Source organism: Sinohyriopsis cumingii, chromosome 17 (assembly GCF_028554795.1).
Source record: "Sinohyriopsis cumingii isolate HCF-2022 chromosome 17, ASM2855479v2, whole genome shotgun sequence".
Classification (NCBI taxonomy): domain Eukaryota; kingdom Metazoa; phylum Mollusca; class Bivalvia; order Unionida; family Unionidae; genus Sinohyriopsis; species Sinohyriopsis cumingii.
Genome location: NC_142977.1, coordinates 79,516,338 through 79,538,593, shown reverse-complemented (window position 1 = coordinate 79,538,593; position 22,256 = coordinate 79,516,338). Strand labels below are relative to the sequence as shown.

The following is a 22,256-nucleotide window of genomic DNA, read 5'->3' as shown; positions in this document are numbered from 1 at the left end:
AACTCAGTTTGTCCTCTTTTGGGATAGATTTCATGAGTCTAACTCTAATTGTTGTTGTACATAACCAAATTATCAAATTGCGGAACGACGATATTCTTCAAATATGGTATAACACCTTTGAAACAAGTCTATTACTAATGCCATAAAATCTGTACTCATTCAAAGGCTTAGGAAATGAATAAATAATTACATTAACATTAAAGCTATGATTCTGTTCAGAGTTTGTATATGCATCCCCATTAGTTGTTTCAAACTGGAAATCTTTTAAAGGGTTTTGTGATGTGATGTGATGTGATTTTTATTTTTAACGTAGCTTTAACAATTTTTCAGTCATATCGCTACGATGTCTGCAATGTGGCAGTTTATAGTGATGTCTAGCACTGGGACATCATGCCGCAGACATGTAACATGATGTCCCACCCAGTCACATTATACTGACACCAGGCCGTCCAGTCCTAACACTAACCTCTTAATGCTGAACGCCAAGCGAGGCAGCTTTTAGTACCATTTTTGAAGTCTCTGGTATGACTCGGCCGGGGATCGAACCCACGACCTCCCGCATCCGAGGCGGACGCTCTAACCACTAGGCCACCGGAGCGGTGTAAGGGTGTTGTAATTTGCTCTCTATATTTTGGTATTGGCCTGTAACGTATCTAGAGTTTCAATAATCACGCCCGTATCTTTTATTTCAGTCTGAACATTTCTTTTAAGCATGCGCATTTGTCTTATATTATGATCCTGATTTTCAAAATATATAAAGTAGAAATATACAGCTTTCGTAAGTTAATAACAGCAATGATACATACAATAATTTTTCAGGTTTACTTTCAGAGGTTTGGTATCATAGTTGATGGCAATTAACGTCTGCCAATAATGGCTGCCAGTGTTGTAGATTCCGCAAATATAATGCCAGATTCATGAATATTAAACCGGTTTGCAGTAATCTTTCACGTCGTTTGACAGATATTCTATTTATATGCAGACCAGTTAATCTATCATATACCATTTCAGGGTCAATAGGATCAATCGCATCAACTACAACCACACATCCATTAGGGTAACACAACACGACCAATGACGTGAACAGTTGTTTTGTCGTTTGGTGCTTATTTCTCGAGAAGGGGTGTCCTAGAAGAATCGTAAGCTCTCTCTCTCTCTCTCTCTCCACGAACTAGTTTTCTAGTGGTCCTTTTCACGCACACTGCTTTTGAGATGAATCTCGATTACATTTTGAGCTGGCATGGTACTATTCACAATTAGTGGTAAATCCAGAATGTCATTAAATTTTAAATTCATATTATCAATTTCTAGTAACGGTTTCGCTTTAGTATATTTCCTAACAAATATTTGATTTCCTTGACTACCATCAAGTCATGTACTATTATAGAATACAATTCAGTGATTAGATTCACGCTGTACACATATGTCTTGCGCTGACAGTTTTTCTTTCCGAGAAAGCCGAACAACAAATAAGTAAAGAATTGATTTTATCTCATTTACCCTCTACTCTAGCAATTTTATCTATTACATTTAATAATATGCTGTATTGCTCACGACTACTCCAATTTCAGACAATAAGAATACAATAATTTATATCGCATGTCACCGCGACATATTTCACTAATGGTAATTTCAAATCTATTTGCAGAATATCAAAGGAAATTAAAATACACCGCACATACAAATAAAAAATTAAACAGAGGACAAGTCTGGGTATCTTCTTTGAAAATGGATTCTGTTAACTATTGCACTTGTTGTGAGGCGGGAACCAAATCAAGATCTGACTGTAAAGTTGTTACTTATGGAACAAAATGTGATAGTTCCTGCAGTGTGAACTGTAACCAGGTACCAGATTGTGATTGTGGATGTGGAGTGTGCAATACTGCAACCGGAAGTTGCGCTAATGGTTGCATTAATAGCTGGTACGGATTAAAATGTGATCAAATGTGTTCGAAAAATTGTGCAGCAACAAACGAAACGGCTATTTGTAATCGATTTACAGGGAAATGTGTACAAGGTTGTAAAACTGGATATTTTGGAGATAGATGTAATCTCTCGTGTAGTTCATACTGCATTAATTCTACTTGTGAGCAAAACAATGGAAAGTGCTCAGAAGGATGTAAATATGGTTTCCAAGGCGATTTCTGCAACGGTAAGTTTTTGCTTTGTTATTTATTTGATAAGCATCGAAGAAAACAAAAGTATGTGAAAGGTATGTGGAAAAATATTCAGACGGTATGGAAATGAAAAATGAGAATCACAAATAATGGAAGATAGTAGTTATCCGGAGGCTTCCGGGTCCATAAATATCATTCGGATAATCGATCTTCCGGATAATTAAAGTTTGGTCGAAAGGTAGAACCGTTAATCTAAGCATCTGGATTAAACGGATCGATAGTTGTACGTATGACTGTATATGTGTCAATGATTAAGTAAATGTTGCAGTTTTGTAGACATTTTATATGTTTAAAAGCGGAAGTAGTTAAAGCGCTACAATTATTTTTAATGCTCTACACTGTAATTAAAATTTCATATTTGCGCTTCACACCTATCTGGCATCTACTCCAATTATCCATGAAAGAATAATAACATAGGTGTGATGGACGGTAATTGTAGGTGTGTTCTTGTGAAGCCAAGTGTCAAAAAGCTATGATCAAGTTAAACTCGACTGTCATTGATTCTGTTAACACTTATGCCGTTAGGTGATGAACTTTTATCACATGTTAAGACCCAGTTGACGGTTGATCGACTTTTAACTGCGTTGGCATGAACTATAGTGCGTCTTTGACGGGACCAGTAAGTGCTTGATTAGGGTTCGATTTCTGCATGCCAATTTTCATTTCATCACAGTGGCTTTCACTTAGAATAATCGGCTACACTGTGGTAAGTACAATTTCCAGTTTAGAAGTCCGTACTAGCGAATGATAATATGATCGGCGGCCTGCATTCAACGTTCTACTGTATCCAAAACAGAGGAATAGAGAAGCCAGTGATTCATTGCCAAAATAATTACAAGAAAACATAAACAACCAAACAAACAAGAGGGTACCTGTGTTATTGTTTGTGATTTATTGGATGCATGCAAATTTGAGACAAATAAAGGACTTCAGATTTCAAGTAATTAGGCAGCAGTGCATGTTAGCCGGGTCCAGTAATTCAAATTAACTGTGACATTGCACAAACTATTTAAATAGATAAAAAGCAACTACACATTTTTGATAACTGCACATTAAGATTTTGACGGTGATAACTCTAGTAACTGACACAGAGCACATTTTGATACGAAATGCTGGCAAATCCAGCTTCAGTTTGCAGTATAGCAGGCAAAATCCAAATGAGGAATACCTGTCTGACATTTATTATAGAAAATATAGCAGTGCTAGCAAAGTCAGTTTATTAGATTTAGGACTACCTCTAAATGCAATAATTACTATGAATTCGTGTTACTTTTAAGCTCTTGGTGAAGCTTATAAATCGAATATTAATACCATAGGTGTAAAATACAACAACAACGCAATAACAACATGCAAACAGTTTCATATAATACTATATTAATTGTATCCAAAAACCTTGGAGATACATAATTAGTAAAATTTTAAAAAATCATTAGTATTATAAGATAACACTTCTTAATGGATTCAAATAACGCCTGAATTATTTGCAGTGTGGCTCCGATCTATCATGAATCGTACGCAACCTCCTGTTTTCAAACGTTTTTACCTGACAAATTTTGTATCTAGCTGAATATTTAATTTTTTCAGCCGTTCAAAATTAAACCAATGGCGTGACGCAGATGCTCGCGCAAGTAAACATAAACGTCGGTTCATTTATATTGTATACAACGGGCAAGATAACAGCCGCCAGACCAATAAAATGAAAATAAACTGCACGAGACTATAGTGTAAAAAACTCTAAATTACATAAATGTAATGTCACTGCAATTAAAATAAAAGCACGAAACCAGAGTTAAAAGAGTCTCTAAATCATACAGATGTTATGTAAGTAGAATATATACTTTTTGATTGTTTGTTACACTGCAAACATTCCAAAATAATTTCATCTAAATAAACAAAATGTCTTTATAATTGTTTGTAAAATTGATCATTAAGGTCGTATAAGAGATTAAGTGTGGACTTAGTGAAACAGAATTTTAAATGAGAACTTCAGATCATATTTGCATCAAGATGTTAGCTGTACATTTAGAAATTGAAGAAGGCGTAACGAGATTGAATCATTTTAGCAAGTTTTATGTGCTCTATAGTTTAGGTGATCGAGTACAAAGAAAACAATCAGTACGCATTCTTTTTCCATTGATGTATAAATTGCAAATATTAAAAAAATAGGCAAAGAAGACAATGACTCAGAAAAAGGAAGATACAATTGCAACGATATATTTTAGATTCAAAATTAAGACTAGTATGGTCTTTCTCATTGTCGAGTGAAATTATGTTTAAATGGGTTGAATTGTTAGCAAAATTATGAACACCTTAAAATCCTCATGTAATAAATTTGAACTAGGAGAGAACTGCGACAAACATAACTAATACATTTCTAGCAGCTGATAAAGAGTCTATACAAATTCATTAAAAGATAGACAAGGAGTTAGGCGGAAAGAACGTGGGTAGGACCTATGTAGACAAGTATAATACAGGTATGACTGTCGTGTAATCACAACTGCTGATGATTTAAAAGACAAAGATCATGAAACAAGAAAGCAATACCTTATAATCATTCATATGGGTGTAGGAGCTCTCTTGTTTTGAAAAGGTTATTAGTATGTGTTCCTTTTTCGTGCTGTATTTAGACCTCTGTTTAAATATCCAGAAACCAAGCAACGGATGCTAGAATAAACAAAATGACAAGATCAGCAAAGAGAGAAACAACCTGTCGAGCTACTTTGAAAATCCATCTTTTGACAATGCCAGTGTTATTGGACAATGCTGCTGCTGTCATTTTGCATATATGGCTTGTTGGACGTCATCCACCAATGCTTACCCTTCTGATTACATGTACCAAGTTGACCACCTTGTTTAACTCTGTGATGACCTTTCTTCTTTTATGAACTTAGCTTCTCTCGTGGTTTATTAATTTCTGTGTTTCTCAGTTAATACAAGACGCTTTGCTGATATTTGTCTTATTTAAATTGGAATTTCTATCTGTACTGGATGTTAGTTTCATAAGATTTAAAAATACCATATATAAAAAGTTGTAACAGTTGTTCTTATTACTAGAGATTCTAACTATTACGCAGATAAATATTTTCTCTAAACTCAAAGAAAACACAACACGGACAAAAGCTTGCTTTATAAACTATCCTCAGTGATATAGTCTGGAAAGTTCCTCCTGTTCTTTTGTGCTCTTTTTTCTCCCTTTCAGTAGGTATTGTATACTTTTTGTACCTGTTGCTAAAAACGATCATGTATCTTGTGTTTTACTAACGAAAACATTTTCTCTGTTGCTCAGGATTAAACAAGACCAACAGAAAACACGATTTATCATTATATATGTCTAAATCATCATTGACAAACCATCTGGTTTTCTAAAATTCAAACTCTTGCATAGAGGGCAATATATGAGCACTATTACTGTTTTATAACTGTATATTCTATTTCAATGTCTGCAAAATGCGAACTAATTTTATCACCATACATTTTCATTGTTTCGGTATCTTCTTTAAATGCACTTTTCCAAATATTCATTTCGAAGTTCTCTGCCTGACCCCTTCATCATCCCAACCCTTCCCTAAATGATCATTTTGTTATAGTCCTTATTATTTCGTTCCGTTTTCATGTATTCGTCTGGAAAAGGTTTGAAGCAACTATCACTTCTATGAATTCAGCTAGGTATTTTTCTTCTTCATACTTGTAACCTGTCTTAGCACCCACTTTAAAGTTTATTGCTGTTACTTAGAATGTAACTATATGCCGAGTTTAAGTCGATGATCAGATTAGTCAAAACATAGTGAAGAAAAGTTACAATTAACCTAACAATCGTGTATGTGCGCACATGATATTTTTATTTCAAAGAAAGGGCAGTGAAGAGTGGTAAACCTAAGAAACATAAATAGAAGAAGCTAAGTTCATAAAAGACGAAGCGTCAGCACAGAGTTAAATTTGGTGGGCAACTTGGGACACGTTCATAAAAATTTAAAGAATCAAAGCTAAGAGGTTTGCCTGAATGTCATTGAAAATCAAATCAAAATAAATTAAGATATAGCGCATTACCGGCCCACTGGTTTAATAGTCGTTATGGGTGATGCGTTCATGAACAACAAAAGTTCACTTCGTTCGCTGTGAAATAACAGCCAGTTAAATTAGTTACTATGCTAAAATAACAAACATTTCCAATTGCATAAATGTGTGAAAATTCACATTAATAAAGGACAACGTAGTGAAACATTATACTTTACTGGGTATATTCGTACGGTCGGTTACAGCCGTAGAAGGCGATGTTTCCAATATTGAAAGAATAAGCAAAAAGCAGGGAATTTAATGAAGTCATAAACTTGATGATTCCAATACAGTTATGTCAATCTCGACAAGACTGCATGACAGAACATGGCGTCGTACCACAGAAAATAATTAAGTAGTTCAATTACCTTTGTCCTTAAAAGGTACTAGTTAATCTAAGTATAATTACATTTGAGTCTTGAAACGCAAACCGAAGAAACGCGTGAAATCTGAAAATCCAAAACGTAAACACACCATCGAACAGCAAAATAACACCGATGGATATGTTACAATTCCTACATATGAGATGCCTATTTCATACATATAATAGAAGCAAGAATAATAACTACACCACCTTGTTATTCCATCCTGCTGACAGTCAGTTATATTCTTTTCACGTTAAGATTTATTTAAAGTGGTGATTACAGAGGTGTCAGAAAACGGCATAGCGTTTTTTTGTTTGCTTGTTTCTTAAACAAACAAGGTTAGAATGGCGACTGTTTGCTGTATAATAAATAGAGAAGCTAAGCTAATATTTGCAGAGTTGAATGAGTTTATTATATTTTTTTAATTTCACTGGGTTTGGAACAATCTTAATACAATTTGATGCGAAAGCTTTCGGTTAATAGCTTATATACAGGAATTGTCTTTTAAAACCGATTACTTGGTAGTAGTAGCCACTGCCTTTAGGTGAATGAAGTCTGGAAAAGCAAATGTTTTTGTCCCAGTGAGCTACAATTACACAGTGAACATACAATTGTGTTAGCACTAAAAGATATTTATTGAAAAAACTCAAAAAAAGTTATCTATAGTGTTACAAATTGTGCAAAAGCAGGGTTTAAAAAAGATTTTACTCAAGCAGGACACAGGTAGTATTTTATTATATTGGCTTTAGGTGTCGAACCTTTATTTACAACATGGCTTACATTAAGGAATGACTTTGTTTAGACGACAATGTAATGACGACAGATCTTCATGAAAACTTAGACAAATGGATACATTTACTTCACAGTATTGGTCTGGGCGCTAATACATAGTGTCAAGTTAAAGGCTGCAAAGAAGATTGTAACTAATTTAACCAAATTTGCGTGTATAGATTATCTGTTTTAGGTGATTATGCAAATTAACACTTTTGTCATAAAGAACCTGCGCGAGAATGCAATGTTTGTATTGCCATAAAGATAGGAAATCTATAACATATATGTACGAACAAAACAACGTTTCGCCAGTAAGTAAAGGATAGTATAGTCGCAAATCTTCAACAACAACCCTTCCCCCCAATAAATCAAAACAAGAAACAACTTACGTTTCTCAAATTTTCATTTGATTACAATGCAGTAGACTAACCATATGTAAATATGATTATGCAGTATTATTCGCTAAATATATCTTGTTATATGAAGAAAAATCAAACTGACTGACACTCCTGTTGCATAATGTATAGTGGTACGAGCTAATTAATTTCATCTGCTGGTGATTTAGAGTCTGTATATAAAGACAATTCTTTGTACAGTGTACATGTTAAACGTTAGGTTCTTTTTAATTACATATTTCTTTATCCCTTTACAGGCATTCGTTTCTTCATTCTAGCCCTTAAGAAATTATGCTTATTTATAGACCAAACAATTTATCTATGAAAGGATTAAGTATATTTGTTAATACTCATGTCAGTTTTATCAAACACGTTATATTATTTGTACTTAGGTGCATCATAACACTAAGCGTTCTCGTTTATTTCATTGTACAGTTTCTCAGGTTTTCTTAATTGCTCAGCTACAGTTATGTGTGTCAATAACACCCTGATTTTGTCATCATATTCTGCTTTTATACTGTTGTTGAAAAATTCACATATTACCCAATGGCTTACAACAACACTCTCGTGGCTTACAAAAACAATGTCAATACTTTAAAATGACACTGTCATGGCTTACAACAACACTGTCAATACTTTAAAATGACACTGTCATGGCTTACAACAACACTGTCAATACTTTAAAATGAATTTAAATTGCCATCAGTTTTGAACTGACTAACATCGAGCCTTCATTTAAGATCTTCCTCTTTGCAAGTGATACATATCTTTAGTATCTATGCAATGTATCTTCATCGGCAAATCTATTAACCTTCGTTCCGTTTCGTAGGTTTCCAATTTCATACTAATCACAGTATTATTGATGGCTTTAAAAACCTACTTTTCAAAATCAGTTTTTGGTTTTTGTCTCAGAGAGTTACTAATTCAATGCAAGAATTTAAGTATGATTTTTGGTCTAAGAACAAGACCTTGTGTATTTTTTATTGTTTCAAACCTACGTGAACATACATTGACATATTAAAATGATGGATACGTGAACAATCAGTTAAGTACTACTGCTTTTGTACCCTTTATATTCCTTTTTAGTTTATTTTAATGGCAATGAGTCAGGTTCTTGTGTAATTAGATTTTGATGCTTAATTGTGTCGTCCTTGACATAGTTGTATAAATGTATTGGTGTCTCCGAATATACTTGAACATGCACTCGTAAGTTTTCGTCATCATTCCAAGACATTATATTGCCTTTAATGACTTTTGGTTCTTGTATGGTTACTCATCCAACGTTCGTGACAGACATGAATTGTCTCATGGCTAATCATCCAAAGGTTTTGACAGGCACGCGTTGACTCATGGCTAATCATCCTATGTACTTGACAGGTATGAATTGTCTCACAGCTAACTATACAAAGTTCTTGTCAGGCATTAATTTACTAATGGCTAATCATCCAAAGTTCTTGACAGGCATAAAGTGACTCATTGCTAATCATCCTAAGTTCTTGACAAGCATGAACTGACAAATGGTTGATTTTACAACGTTCTTGGCAGACATAAATTGTCTCATGGCTAATCATCCAATGTACTTGACAGGCATGAATTGACTCATTGTTAATTTTACAAAGTTTTTGACAGGCATAAATTGACTCGATTAATCATCCAAAGTTCTTGTCAAGCATGAATTGACAAATGGTTAATTATACAACGTTCTTGAAAGGTATGAATTGACTCATGGCTAATCATACAAATTGCTTCTACACATAGTGAATTACATTGACCTTGAACTATCGCATTCTTCATCGTTTCTGATTCCCACATTATCATCGATATAGTAATCAATATTTGCTTTGCGTATCTGTGTCATATCATGTCAAATCCCAAGCTAATTCACGATTATATAGTATGAAACATTTGTATATTATAAGAGATTCTAATTCTTGTTTTTTGTTTTCAAACCTCGATTCATTTTGAGCTTGTCCTGGTTTACTGTAATAATGTACAGAATCCAGTTTTAGATATTCCTAAACCCTTTACAAATGTCACAGAAACTTAAAGCATAATTCTTAACGTGGTAGTTATGTCGATCATGCAGATATTTCAATTTCAAATGTGTGTTTTTTTAATCTCTTGGCATAAGTATATACATCATCCATTATCGCTGATTCTTGGAGACTGGCATAGAATTTCTAAATTCCTGCAAAAATTAAGTTTACTTAAATTTTTTTAATAAAAATCCTTAATGTACTCTTTTGGGGAAAAAGTCTTTTTCTAATATTTTATATAACACGTTTTTAAATTATTGCATCGTTTCCGTGAATTTGACAATTTTGAGATTTTTTTGGCAAGTTGTTCCAATGATCAGCTTAAACCTAAAACAAATATTTAAAAACCTGATTATCTCCATTACAACAATTTCTTTGCCACTCTTGTCAAATCTATGGACTATAATATCTTTGCTAAAGAACGATATAGTTTTGATCACTGTTTGGCATGTATTTGCACTTGTTCCACTGGGTAAGTTTCACAAAGATCTTGTTAAATATATGAGAATCAGATTGACACAATCTATGTGTGGCTGTTAGGTTGATTGTTGTATTTTCTTTTAACAAATATAACTCTTTATTTTGGAGGAATTACAAGTCGTATAATCTTTGGTGGCTATCATTATGGCAGACATTTTATCCAGCATTTCTTAAACTCACATTTGCCGCAAATGTTCGTCTAACAGTATAACATAAAATGTTCACGTGCTTATTGTAGGTTCATAGTAGATATAGATTGTTTTAATGCTAATAAAGCTCCTGATGACATATGCTTGATTTTTATATCATCTGTGATTTGTTATACTATTTTATACGCATATTTATTAGTTTCAAGATGCTTTTAAAATCACAATATAGAACATGCGGAGCTTTTAGAAGATAATGGTGTTGTTTGATTGTCACAATATAACCTTTTCAGTAATCCCTTATATTGAGCTAACGACATATTTTCTGTGCGTACATCTTTAATTCGGTGTTAAACTGATTGAAGTACCTCATGCAAAAGTACTTAATGCTGGATTGTATTTTTGGAACTGATGTAATAATAGATCAATCCTGTAATTTGCAATAGTTTAAATTGTCTATATGAAAAACAGTTAACATGCCCACGTGAAATTATCTTCCTCGTTACGTCACTCTAACATCTTAAAGTCACTCGATGATCGCATATATATCCACATATTCATTCAGTTCATTTTAAAATTCTTTATTGTCGCCTATTTTTTATCGAGCGCCAAAACTAGTGTCTACAGAAATCAGGGTTATACCGTGATTATCTGCACAGAGAATATCGGTTTAGCATAGATTATTACAGATAAAACACTTGTTATTTTTATTTTAAACTTTAAGAGTGGATAACATTATTAAGCTGATTTGATAACTTGTATGTGATTGTCCTCTCATTCGCTGCTTTATACCTATATATAACGTTGAATATTATATTCTGTAGAAAGATCAGTTTTATCTTGACTTATTTCCTGAGCAAATTGTGCGTGCAACGTTTCATATAGCTTATTGATAGTTTGTTTCAACTTATTTATGTTTGTGATATTTAACACGTTTATTCTGTGATATCAATCCCTAAAAATGTGTATATATTCTGTCCTCATAACGAGCAATCATCAAATCTAGGTGTCCTTTTACAAAATCAAATTCTGTAATTTTCCTGCTTATTTTATTCTCATCCAAAATTATCTTGCATCACCAGCAGGCATTCATACCTTGTTTGATCTGTATAATATCTTCATACAGACTGTCATAATATTCGTCCTTCAATGTGATTCATTTGATTTTAATCTTTGAAATTAAGAGAGTGACCCATTCATTTTAGCGAGACAATATTTTCATCTCTTTCCCCGAACCATTGCAAGAATCGTCATACCCTTTCCATTTATATCAGGACATACATTTACTGTTTTTTGTCGTAAAGCTTATGAAATATTTTCATAATATTTTCCAATGTGTATAAAGCAGGCCTACATAAAATACTTGTTTAATACAATTTTTTAGTTTGATATATATACATCCTATATAAGGATCAGCAGTCAAATAACCAAATAATTTAATCCAGTTAACAGTTAATTCGACATATTGGTTTAATCGCTATATATATATATATATATATATATATATATATATATATATATATATATATATATATATATATATATATATATATTTTTTTTTTTTTTCGAGAGCTAACTTTAATTTCCAGAGTGTCTAGTAAAGACATACATGTCTAACAGTGTATACATCTATAGGATTTACATTTGTCACAAACAATTAAAGATATTTTTTTTTCAGTTGTAGTTTGATTATGACTTGAAGATATTATAACACGTTCGAACTCTATATAACGAATTGATAAGTCAGAAAATTAATTGCCGAAAGTACCGTTAGATTTAATACGGTCTCATGAACCCATGAGAAGCAAGGTTATGAATATATGACTGAAAGCATTCGTTAGCCGAAAGGAATTAAATAGATGGTGAGAATTATAAAATGCCAGATCTCAACTTTTTAAAAGTTTATCTTTTATCACAACAAGACGATTTTAAATGCAAGATAATTATTTCATTTATAGCTCCCGCCCTTTTGCGACCTTTCAACTTTATTTCGAACTTTTGCAAAGGTAGATCGAGGCTTTACCTTTGACTTCTTCAGTCCTCTTTTCGGAGATTAACAGATTGTCTAAGTGATGGACACCGTTCCGTATGGCATGAATATGATTCCTGCTTGGAAATAATTATAATACACAATAGTCTGTTTGAGTATGTTAATGTCAGTCAATACAGGTTTCTTTTATATATTCATGTATCCCAAATTACAACGTGGTCATAAATTATAATTGTCATTTCATATATACCTGGCATTTCAAGACAAAATTGAGTTAATTTGTGCACAAAGTGAGTGTTCCATTCCATCTGCCTAGCGATTCAGATCTTTTGCACTTCATGTTTTGCTTTAGACATTGTTCCATCATTTTTATTTCGGAGTGAGCTGGGTGAGTTCTTTACTATATAGATTAGTGTTCCGGTGCATGTACGCAGGGTCATGCCAGTAAAACCACAGGTGCTTTATGTCTAGATGGTATGTGTTGCTGCCAGCTTGAAACGAATTAAAATTCTTTACCCTTTTTGAAAATATTCATGTCAGTCAATATAATTTATTTCATATAATCATAGATCCAGGGATAAGCATTTTACCTCTATTTTGTATGTAGATATCAATTTATAATTATAATTTCATGTATAGACCCAGTATTTGTAAATAAACATCCGGCTGGTTATGTGCATATATCAGTGTGTCAATTTACTTTGCCATGAGAATGAGTTCTGGTGCGTATTGAAGTACTAACCTTCGACATTGTTCCATCTTTTGTTGGGGCTGTGACCACATCTTTTGCAGGAGAGTAAGCTGGTGCATGTAGGCAAGGCGATAGGTCCAGAGAGAGAGAGAGAGAGAGAGAGAGAGAGATGAGAAATTGTACTAACAATGTTTTTGTTACAAAAGTATCGTGTCCAAGAAACACAAAATACTTATAATTCCAAACTACTTATAATTACTTGTATTTACTAATTACTTATAATTCAAAACACTTATAATTCAAAATGCTAACAATGTTTTGTTACAAACGTATCGTGTCCAAGAAACACAAAATACTTATACTTCAAATTTGCTTATAATTCAAATTTACTTATATTTCAAAATTACAAAATACTTATAATTCAAAATACTTATAATTCAAAATACGAATAATTCAAAACTTGTATAAAGGTTTTGAAATAAATCGCATGTGCTCATCTAAACGTGACTTTCAAATTTAGCGTTTCTCCGTCAGGAGACTTTTATATTATCTTGCTCAATATCTCGCTTGGGTGGTATAAAATTAGATGTCCTGTTACTTTACGCATTACTAGAGTACAAATTGTATTCTATTTTCCAAGCGAAATTAAGTAACTCTAGAAATGTTTCTAACGCATTATTAGAGGCCAGATAGGAAATTCAAACATCTAAGTAGAGTCATGTGACCCGAATTCGAGGGCTTAAGATCAAAATTGATTTAGGCGATTTTGTACGCTTTTGTGACGGGAGATCATTGGAGGAATTAATACATCAAATGCCAAAATCACTCTTGGGAAATAGATTCCTCATACAATTTCCGTTTCGTCTGTACCCTTTGTGGCACATTAAGTAACATAATCAACGTATAGACCTTTCAACTTATCTTCATATCCAGGAATTCTTTTAACTTGAGTAATAAACCGTTTATGCCATTTATGTGAATATCGTCGTTTTCCATGACCATATTTCAGTTTGATATGTTTTTTTTTTCTTATTATTATTATTGCAGATCAAACGGATGCCTTTAGGGGCGATGAAATTGCTGGGGCGATAGGTGGCGCTTGTGTCATTGCAGTATGGGGCATCGTAGTGATCGTATTGATATGCATTGTATGGAGGTAACACCACATTTTCTCTCTTACTCATCTAAATACTTTAAAGCACCCTGAGTTTAAAGGCCACATATTTGGAACAAATGTACGTGTATGATTTAGATTTTTAACTTAGCTTAACAATTTTAGTCATATCGCTACGACGTCTGCATTGTGTCAGTTTACAGTGATGTATATCATTAGGACATCATGTTGCAGGCATGTGTCATCATGTTTCACCCAGTCATATTTTCCTGACACCAGGCCGACCAGTCGTAACACTAATCTCTTAACGCTAATTTTTATCGATTAAATTCATATCTGCATGTTTCCGCACTGAATTATTGCACTGATGCGGTATTTCTGCTATTGGCAGTTCTTTTTATGCATAAAACGCTTCTTTCAGTTATTGTGTTATAGCACATGTGATATTATTTGATTGTTAAGATAGAATAACGGATATGTTTCTTTCTGTAAATGAAAACTTATAGTATGTTTAAAATACTACTAGTTATTTCAAACTAGATTTGAAATAATATCCATTATTCACTAAAATAAAAGCCATTTTTCTTTTTATTTATGGTCTAATGTGTTGACTTCAAATAGTGCGTGACATAGTCAGTACCAGATGTCTTTTCGGTAAGGTCTACAGTTTATGTTAAAGTTCTGCTATGTTTTGTGGGCATGGGCAGTGGCGTCGCTAGGGGGGGGGGGTGCGGGCGGTGCGGACCGCACCGGGTGACACCAAAATGAAAAACTGCAAATTTTACAGAGCACACACTGCTCGGTCTTGTCGGATTTCATAAGCGGATAACCGATCATAGTTAAATACATGACTAGCAGGCACAGGGTGCCACCATGCAGTCTGCAGAGCGTCTGGTGCTTATTTTTGTCATTTTTATACTGTGGACTTATTTTAAGAAGAAGAAATCCACGGTGGAAGTCTGGAGGGGTGAAACCATGAGTTTACAGCACTGGGTGACACCAACCCTAGCTACGCCGCTGGGCATGGGTAGAAGAAAAATTATTTCCACTTTATACGGATATTAATAACTGATATTTCCATAATAACAATCTGCCAATTCGCAAGGATAGCAGTGATTATGAACAAGAAAACAACCACAAGTGATTTGTCGATAGTTTATACTTTTTTAATATGAGTGCAATAAGATCTCAAAGACGTTCAACCGTGATTAAATTGACTAGACGGCATTTTATTTTTACATTTCAATCGGTAAGGAAAGCATGCTGTATTTGACTTTCAAATGTACATGTAAACAGGTAAGGCATTTCAGAATGTGTATGCAACATTTAGAGAAGACACAGAGTGCATTTTGGTTACTGTCGTTTAACTGGAAATATATTGTTTCTATTTCCTCTGCGGTGGAAGTAATTGCTGTAGCGAGAGTGAGAAAGTAAAATTGATAGCTCACTACAGTGAATGATCATATTTTTTGCCGTGGAAACTCCAATAATTCTCGGAGAAGAGATCAAATAATACTTTTTAACGTACACTCCCTATTCCAGAAAAAACTGAATTGCTTCTAATGAGCTAGGAATCAAACTTCGTATCATCACTACTACTAATATTACTGTTACTACTAGTACTATTACTAATACTACTACTACTACTACTACTACTAATAATAATAATAATAATAATATTAATAATAATTACTAACACCATTACTATTACTACTACTACTGCTACTACTAATAATAATAATAAGAATAATAACATCAACAACAGCTACTAATACTTCCAGTAATAATTAGTACCGCTACTAATTTTAATACTACTAATACTGATAATAATAATAATAATAATACTTACTACAACTGCTGCTACGTCTCTGAGACACGTATCTCTGTGATTCCCTGTTCTGATATCTTCTCTGAAGATTGAACATTTTGTTTAAGTCACTGACTGGAAGGACTGTCACAAGGGCAAATGTCAGCTACTTATAAGCATTTGTTGTGTTCATTCCCAATAAGTACTTACCAATTATATATTGACAGGAATATCAATAGTTTCTGACATTAATAAGTCTTTCTTTTTATGCCCACTCGCTCCCTACCCGTCAAACACACACATGCTCCGCCTCTAGCGACGAGATCAAAATTCCAAAAGTGTTTACTAAATCTATTCCCAAAATGATATCGTTGAACCAAGATTCATTTGTCTAGTTTTCGAGCTTTAACAGTGTAAGGAAAACTTAAGGAAGTTAGATACTTGCTTAAATACTGACCCCACCATATTATACCATAAGTTCTTTAAGGATCTGGGATAATAAGTATAATAAAGCTTCCCTTGTTCAGTCGGACTGGTTTTAAATCGATACTTCTTCACCTAGCAGCAGCAGTAGTAGTAGTAGTAGCAGTAGTGAGGACAAAATGGAAAACGTACTGAGGCAGTGAAATCAGAAATATAGAGATATCAGTTCTAAAAACTAGCGGGCTCTTAATGTTTCTCAAGAAATATGAACGCTTAAATATATACGAAAGGTCAATTGATCATGTCTTACTCTTAGTGGAAAAGCGAAACCTTCGTTAACCGTAAAGAATGAATTTGGTTCCGAGGAATTTCAGTCTTGAGAAGTTTACTGTATGTCCTAAATTTTAGTTTTAGTTTATAAAATGAAAACATTTCCCTTTAAACAGATTGACAAATGGTTAATTATACAACGTTCTTGAAAGGTATGAATTGACTCATGGCTAATCATACAAACTGCGTCTACACATAGTGAATTACATTGACCTTGAACTATCTCATTCTTCATGGTTTCTGATTCCCACGCTATCATCGATATAGTCATCAATATGTGCTTTGCGTATCTGTGTCGTATCATGTCAAATCCCAAGCTAATTCATTGGTTATACATAAGTAACTAAAGAGATGTCAGATACGGTTGATTGACATGGCTGGACAATTTTTAGTGTATAGATTCAGGACAAAGCCACACATAAATCTCTTATCCTATTCATTCCACCCAAGATGAATCATATGTTTTAAAAAGGAACCATTGTGGCCTGACTCGACCAAGCTAGTACGTCAAGATTTCGCTCTACTATCATTCGATTAAACTAGCTAGCACGTCAAAACTTCACTCTACTGTCATTCGACCAAACAAGTATAGCTAGTAAGTAATGCCTGGGGAAATCATTTTTGTTAAAATCACAAACCCAATGCAAAGTACGAAACTGTCGAGTGAAACCGAAATAACGAACGTAAAGCACAGGAATGGGATGAGATTTCTTAAATGCTCAGTGTTTAGAAAATTTACTTTGAAGAACTAGGGATATATTAGAACCGAAATGGGAAGTATTTAATCTTAAATGCATAATTATGTTAGAATCTTAACACTATTTGCCTTTTGAAGACTTTGTTACCTATTCACGATTTCTCTTGTTCCACAGACGCAGGAAACGCGACTTTGCCATATTTAATCGGAATTCTGCCATGACCTCCACAACGAACACCACCTTTCACGAGACGGAGAGTATATCTCCATTAAATATGGCTGCCGGCCAACCAGAATGCATATGTCGAGGGGAAACGATATTTATATATCCTGAGATGGATATAGTTGATACTTCCTTTAACACATGCGACGAACCAGGTCATGACACGTTGAACAATCGGCTTGAAAAAGAAGAATGTCTTGAACTTGTTCGTTATGATGGAGGTGAAGAGCATTCGGACATGGGGACTGACTACAATGGAAGGTCTCGGGAACAGGAAAGTGTATTCATTTTAATAAATGGACCATCCAGCAGTGTTACATGAATGGTTGCCATGGTTGATGATGTCTTACTTTCTTACCTGGTCTAAACGTTGTTTCTGAGGAGAATGCAACGTTGAACTCCTGAAAACAATTTGATGGAATTAGGACACGTGACAGATTACGATGTGCGTTACGAACAGAAACGTTCCAAACAACCTTTTGTTTAGTTGCAACATTTAATGACACACTTTTGATTTTAGGATATCAACGAACATGCACGGTTCCAGAATTTAGTTGGTGTTTGAAGAAGACCGTGTATTTAGTCTGGTTCTGTTGTTTTTCTTTAGTTTTTTTTTTTTTTTTTAAATTTTTTTTTTTTTTCTAGCATAACGCTTGTTTTCGATTCAAGCGAAACATGCTTACACTGTGTTCTCTGTATTAATTCTTAATGTTATTACGACCATGATAATTGCTTCTATATGAACATAGTCATAAGTCACATCTGTGTGCATATGGAACAAAGGAGATAATATCAAGTAAGGGAACATTAGATTTGAAAACAAACGCATATAGTTTAAACTGAGGATGCAGTGTCACCACAGAGTGGAATAAATGTAATGTCACCCAGTGGCTTAAGGACTGATACCAACATTTATTTCTTGAACACCTGTAACATCTTGACATTTACATGAATGCCGCGGAGCAGTATGGTTTCAACTGTGACGCTAATTCGAATGCGGGTCTTATACGCAGATACTGAATCGCTAGACAGTGGGTTATTTTGGCAGGTCTAAGTCACTTGTAATGCGCCGATTCAGGGAGTGGAACGATTTGTTTTTTTAAAATTATTTTCTATCTGAATCATATCAATCCTAATGCTGCTTTTGGCTTGAAGCCTAATGATATCATTTCTCATCCCTGCTTTCCATTGGGATTTTAATCGTATCAAATCTTATCTTTGCTTATTATATTTCTATATTTTAATAAAAATGAGAGACATTTACAGGATATGTATTTCAGATTCATGTATGTGTTCTTTTAGCATACAAATATATTGGCAACGTCTTTTGTGGTTTATTTAATCCAACTTGTTAATGCCCATGCTAAATAAATTAATTCTTCTCTCTTTAAAGTCCGAAACCTGACCATTACTGTAACATTCAAAGAGGGAGACATTGCAAAATATATTATATGAACTATATGTTGGCACATTTTTATCTTGTTACCGGACATGGAAATATGTAATTTTGCTTCTCAAACGTCCTTGAGTGTAGAAATCACATGGAATAATTGAAATAAAGAATAAAGAAATAATATTTGCCCATGTAATTCAACTATATTTGTTCAATATAAGGTTTTTATGTCTTCAAAGTGGAAAATTAATGTGGAGAAATTGACCCAGAGAAGCTTCTGACAAGAAAAGATCTGTAGTGTTTCGCCAGTTCATCAAATGTTGGTGATGTAGCAGCGTCGACATTTCGCTAATCTTGATATAAAAAACAGCGTCTCTTACAATTGAGAAAACATTAGTTCCTCTTGTGTCAAATTTATTTCAGTGAATTGATGTTTCTTCCGATATAGCCAGAGAAGTTTGCGAATCTGTCTGACTTTGTGAAGAAAGGCAACGAACAGATCTGAAAATACATGAAACCCGTCGTTGTAAAGGAGCAATTGGTCATAGCTTATTTTTACAATTTGTTTATTTTTACAATTTATGACAATTTAACAACCCATTTACAGCAGCCCATCAATGTCAATATAGTGTACCGAAATTACATGAGAGCAATACAAATAGCAAACATGTTTATCATTCTTAAAACAAAGTGGATAGCAAACAATTAATTCATTTAAATAGGGAGTCGTGCTAAGGGAAATAAAAGGTGCCGATTCCTTCTTAACGTGTAATTATAATTTCATATATATAATAGATAAAGATTTTCATGGTCAAGACATTCATATCTCGCTTTGCGATTATGTCATTTGTAATAAATATGTCAGGAGTTATGGACACTCATACGTCATTGTGGTTTTCGAAATCACACAATGAGTAAAAAGGATTAATCTTACAAAAAGTGTCAACAAACAAAAACCGAGATAAAAGACTAAAATTTACCAGCTTTGTTCACGAAAGTACATTTCTTTGCACGGAGTGGAAAGGTTGGTTGATGGACTTGTTTGTAAAGGTACTTTGAAGCACGTTGCTGTGTACATCATTCCGCAGAAACTGGAGATAACTGCCTTTCCCATCAGCACATTGAAAATTCGGGATCACCTTGAATTACTAATCCGACACTTTACCAAATGGATTGGATTTTTTTTTACGTACCTTTAACAATTTTTCAGTCATATCGCTACGGTGTCTGCATTGTGACAGTTTATAATGATGTCTGTCACTGGGGCATCATGCCGCAGACACGTAGCAAGATGTCCCACCCAGTCACATTATCCTGACACCAGACCAACCAGTCCTTACACTAACCTCTAAATGCTGAGCGCCAAGCGAGGCAGCTGTTAGTACCATTTTTTTAAGTATTTGGTTTGACTCGGTCGGGGATTCAACCCACGACCTCCCACATCCAAGGCGGACGCTCTAACCAATAAGCCACCGGAGAGGTTTAACAAATGAAATACAGCAGGTAATGCAAAACTACTGATTACTGACACTTTCTAAATCAGACACGACTGATGAGAATATGTCTTCTTTTATGTTTATCGTAGTCTAGAGTAAAAAATCCTAGATGGTTAATCTCATTAAATAATAATAATGATAATAATAATAATAATAATAATAATAATAATACAAGTTGGATATCTTGAAGACTGTTTTTGACTTATTGCTAACTTTACTGCATATAGAAAAAATAATGTCTTGCTGAATAGATCAAAAACATTTAATCCATCATCAATCTTATTGCATCACTACACTAACTAAACCATCATCTATTATTGCATCACTACACTAACTAAACCATCATCAATCTTATTGCATCACTACACTAACTAAACAATCATATATTATTGCATCCTACATTAATCGCTAAGAAAAGTATTGTTCATGTCCTTCGGCACGAAATAAACCTGTTTACGCTAAGTCTTTTTCCTAGGTATACCACTGTGCGTTTTACTTTATCATGGAAAACAGTTTTTGCCACATAATTTGTCTACACAAGCAAGAAGTTGTAACTCAAAGATAACTATCAGAATATTTGGCAAACATTTATGTAGTGTGGAGTACAATCTAAAGAGCGACTGATTGATGAGTTGTATTCCATTAACTTATATTTTTGACATAGTGTCGAGAACAAATTAAAGAACGGCTAATCTATCAGTTTTATTCCTAAATATATGATCAGTATTTTACTTAACGAGCTAAGAGTCTAGGGAAAAACAATAGGAAAAATCAGCTGCTGTTCAGTTTAATAATAGGTACCCTTGTTAGCAAGATAGCTATTGAAGTATTTCAAATGTCTGGTCAAAGAGATGGATAACGTCATCTGTTTTCTCGTGATTTTTAGTACTTTGCTAGCGATTTAAACGCACGCGCGCGCACACACACACACACACACTCACAGAGACATACATACATACATACATACATACATACATACATGCAATGTTACGATCCTATTGGTTCAGAGTATGTAAAAGAAAATGAAAAGTTACAAAAGGAACAATTTAAGAGGGGCATACAGTATTGTGGATTAATCCAAAATAATCATAAAATTTCTAACGCATGTACAAAAAAATAGAATTTTCTAATTTAATTCCAATTTTGAATATGCTGATGTACTAATATCCTAGAATAGTTTTTGATGTTCAAGGAATCTTGATTTATCACACTGATATAATCCTGAATGTCTTTGAATAAATTCACAATAATCCCCAAAATGTGTTTGAGTCTAGAAGTCAATATGTACTTTGTAATTCCAATAAATAATTTAAATAAATATTTCCTTTCAAATTATACCTGCACACAATTAAACTTGATTCAAGGCTGATGGTAATATAGAAATGAAGCATTTTTGTATGTAAACATTTTTATATACATCCCACGTGACATATGTCGCAATAAGCGTTTGTAAAAAAACGTCATGTATCTTACGGAACAATACCTCAAACTGTAAACAAATTTGTTTCGACAACCTTAACAAATCATAATTAAGGCTGGATTTTGAACTTAAATCAAACCAAGAAACATATTTGTAGCTTACTAATATGACAATGAGCACAAACGCACCAAAACTCGATCCTCGCATAGGGTCATAAAGGTCATATACACAAAATCATTTAAATATACA

The 22,256-nt window shown here is 33.7% G+C and overlaps 1 protein-coding gene across 2 annotated transcripts in view; it reads left to right on the top strand.

Moving 5' to 3' along the window:
• Nucleotides 1-19,019, top strand: part of LOC149779301 (uncharacterized) — a 139,562-nt gene extending 120,543 nt beyond the window's left edge. For both annotated transcript variants that reach the window (XM_089939916.1, XM_089939917.1), the window contains exons 2-5: nucleotides 1,012-1,139; nucleotides 1,649-2,152; nucleotides 14,152-14,260; nucleotides 17,651-19,019. In XM_089939916.1, the coding sequence (XP_089796042.1) occupies nucleotides 1,729-2,152; nucleotides 14,152-14,260; nucleotides 17,651-18,020 (903 nt within the window). In that variant the 5' untranslated portion in view covers nucleotides 1,012-1,139; nucleotides 1,649-1,728 and the 3' untranslated portion in view covers nucleotides 18,021-19,019. The remainder of the gene's footprint in view (nucleotides 1-1,011; nucleotides 1,140-1,648; nucleotides 2,153-14,151; nucleotides 14,261-17,650) is intronic.
• Nucleotides 19,020-22,256: the final 3,237 nt, after the last annotated feature.